Source organism: Nycticebus coucang, chromosome 1, assembly GCF_027406575.1.
Source record: "Nycticebus coucang isolate mNycCou1 chromosome 1, mNycCou1.pri, whole genome shotgun sequence".
NCBI classification, from domain to species: domain Eukaryota; kingdom Metazoa; phylum Chordata; class Mammalia; order Primates; family Lorisidae; genus Nycticebus; species Nycticebus coucang.
The window spans coordinates 174,825,463-174,826,911 of NC_069780.1; the positions used below are offsets into that span (position 1 = coordinate 174,825,463).

General features: G+C 42.7%; 1 protein-coding gene across 1 annotated transcript; it reads left to right on the forward strand.

The window, feature by feature from the left end:
• The first annotated feature begins 541 nt into the window (after nt 1–541).
• Nucleotides 542–1,106, forward strand: LOC128589812 (small nuclear ribonucleoprotein Sm D2-like). The gene has a single exon (XM_053596519.1). It carries the CDS (start codon nt 607–609, stop codon nt 796–798), a length of 192 nt encoding a protein of 63 aa, XP_053452494.1. The 5' UTR covers nt 542–606; the 3' UTR covers nt 799–1,106.
• Nucleotides 1,107–1,449: the final 343 nt, after the last annotated feature.

The window sequence follows — 1,449 nt, forward strand, 5'->3', positions numbered from 1 at the left end:
GTTTTCTCCTTTATCTTAAAGTTATCCTCCTCCAGAACTGTGAGATGATAAATTTCTATTCCATTGTAAATTATAGTCTAAGGTATTCTGTTACAGCAGCTCAAACAGACAGAGATAGTATCTGATCAGAGAGTCATTATAACTCAGCAATGCATACCATGGAACACCTCCCTGGAGAACAATAGAAAAGGGGTTCAGGCATTTTATCCAATCCACACTGGTAAAAAGTTGATGCTGTTGTCTTGAATTTTTCTGAGTCTGCAGCAAGTTACTTAAATTCCTTTACTTTGTATTATCCCATACACCATATAGTATATACGACTACTGTGGCTCTCATGATGTTATTTTGAAAAATAAAGGTAGTAATAGAGTAGATAAAACTCCTAGTAGATTGCTTGGCATACAGTAACTCCTCAATAAATAGTACCCCGTTTTCCCGAAAATAAGACCTACTTACAGAAAAGATAAGACGTCTCCTGAAAATAAGACCTAGCACATCTTTGGGAGCACACCTTAAAATAAGACACTGTCGGTTTTTCGCTCTCTCTTTCCTCAGAGACAGAAGCAACGCGGAGAAGGAAGTGACTTGAGAGGACAGCCACCACCATGAGCCTCCTTAACAAGCCCAAGAGTGAGATGACCCCAGAGGAGCTACAGAAGCGGGAGGAAGAAGAATTTAACACTGGTCCACTCTCTGTGCTCACACAATCAGTCAAGAACAACACTCAAGTGCTTATTAATTGCCGCAATAACAAGAAACTCCTGGGCCGGGTGAAAGCCTTTGATAGGCAAGTCTGAGTTGGATTTCTATCACTTGCAACCCAGAGTCCTGAGCAAGCTCGGCCTAAGTTGCTGCCTTTTCACCTCTCCCTGGACATCCTAACCTAAATCCCTTGTCTCTTCTCACCTGAAAGGTCCCATTCTTCTCTGGGTTCTCACACTGGGTATGGTCTCTCCAAGGTCCCCAGTGGCCATCACTGCCACAATGGCGGAGGACAAAGCCTGTAGCCACTGGGGGAGAAACAAGGTTGTGGATAAGAGGTGCAGAGAGAGAGAAGACAGAGAGCCAAACTGTGAGACAAGGCAGAAAGAGAGTGAGAGCCAAAGTGATGATTATGATGATAATGATAAACTCCTATAAATCATTTTACATATATTAATATAACATTCATACAAGCCTATAGATGGGAAAATTGAAGCACAAAGAAGTTAAACTGTCCAAGACTATAAAGCTAGTTAGGCCAGGAAGACTAAGACCTCTAGAGACAGACAGACTCAGGAAAGGAGAAAATAAGAACCCCGTGGTCCCATAGACAGAAACAGAAACAAAAAAGCAAGGTTATTTGAGACAGCCAAGGTTGGACAGACAGAAGAAGAAACCCAGCCAGAGAGGACCAAGAGAGGGGTGCAGGTGAACTTCAGGGATGTGGTGTCGGGGATTAAAAGTTA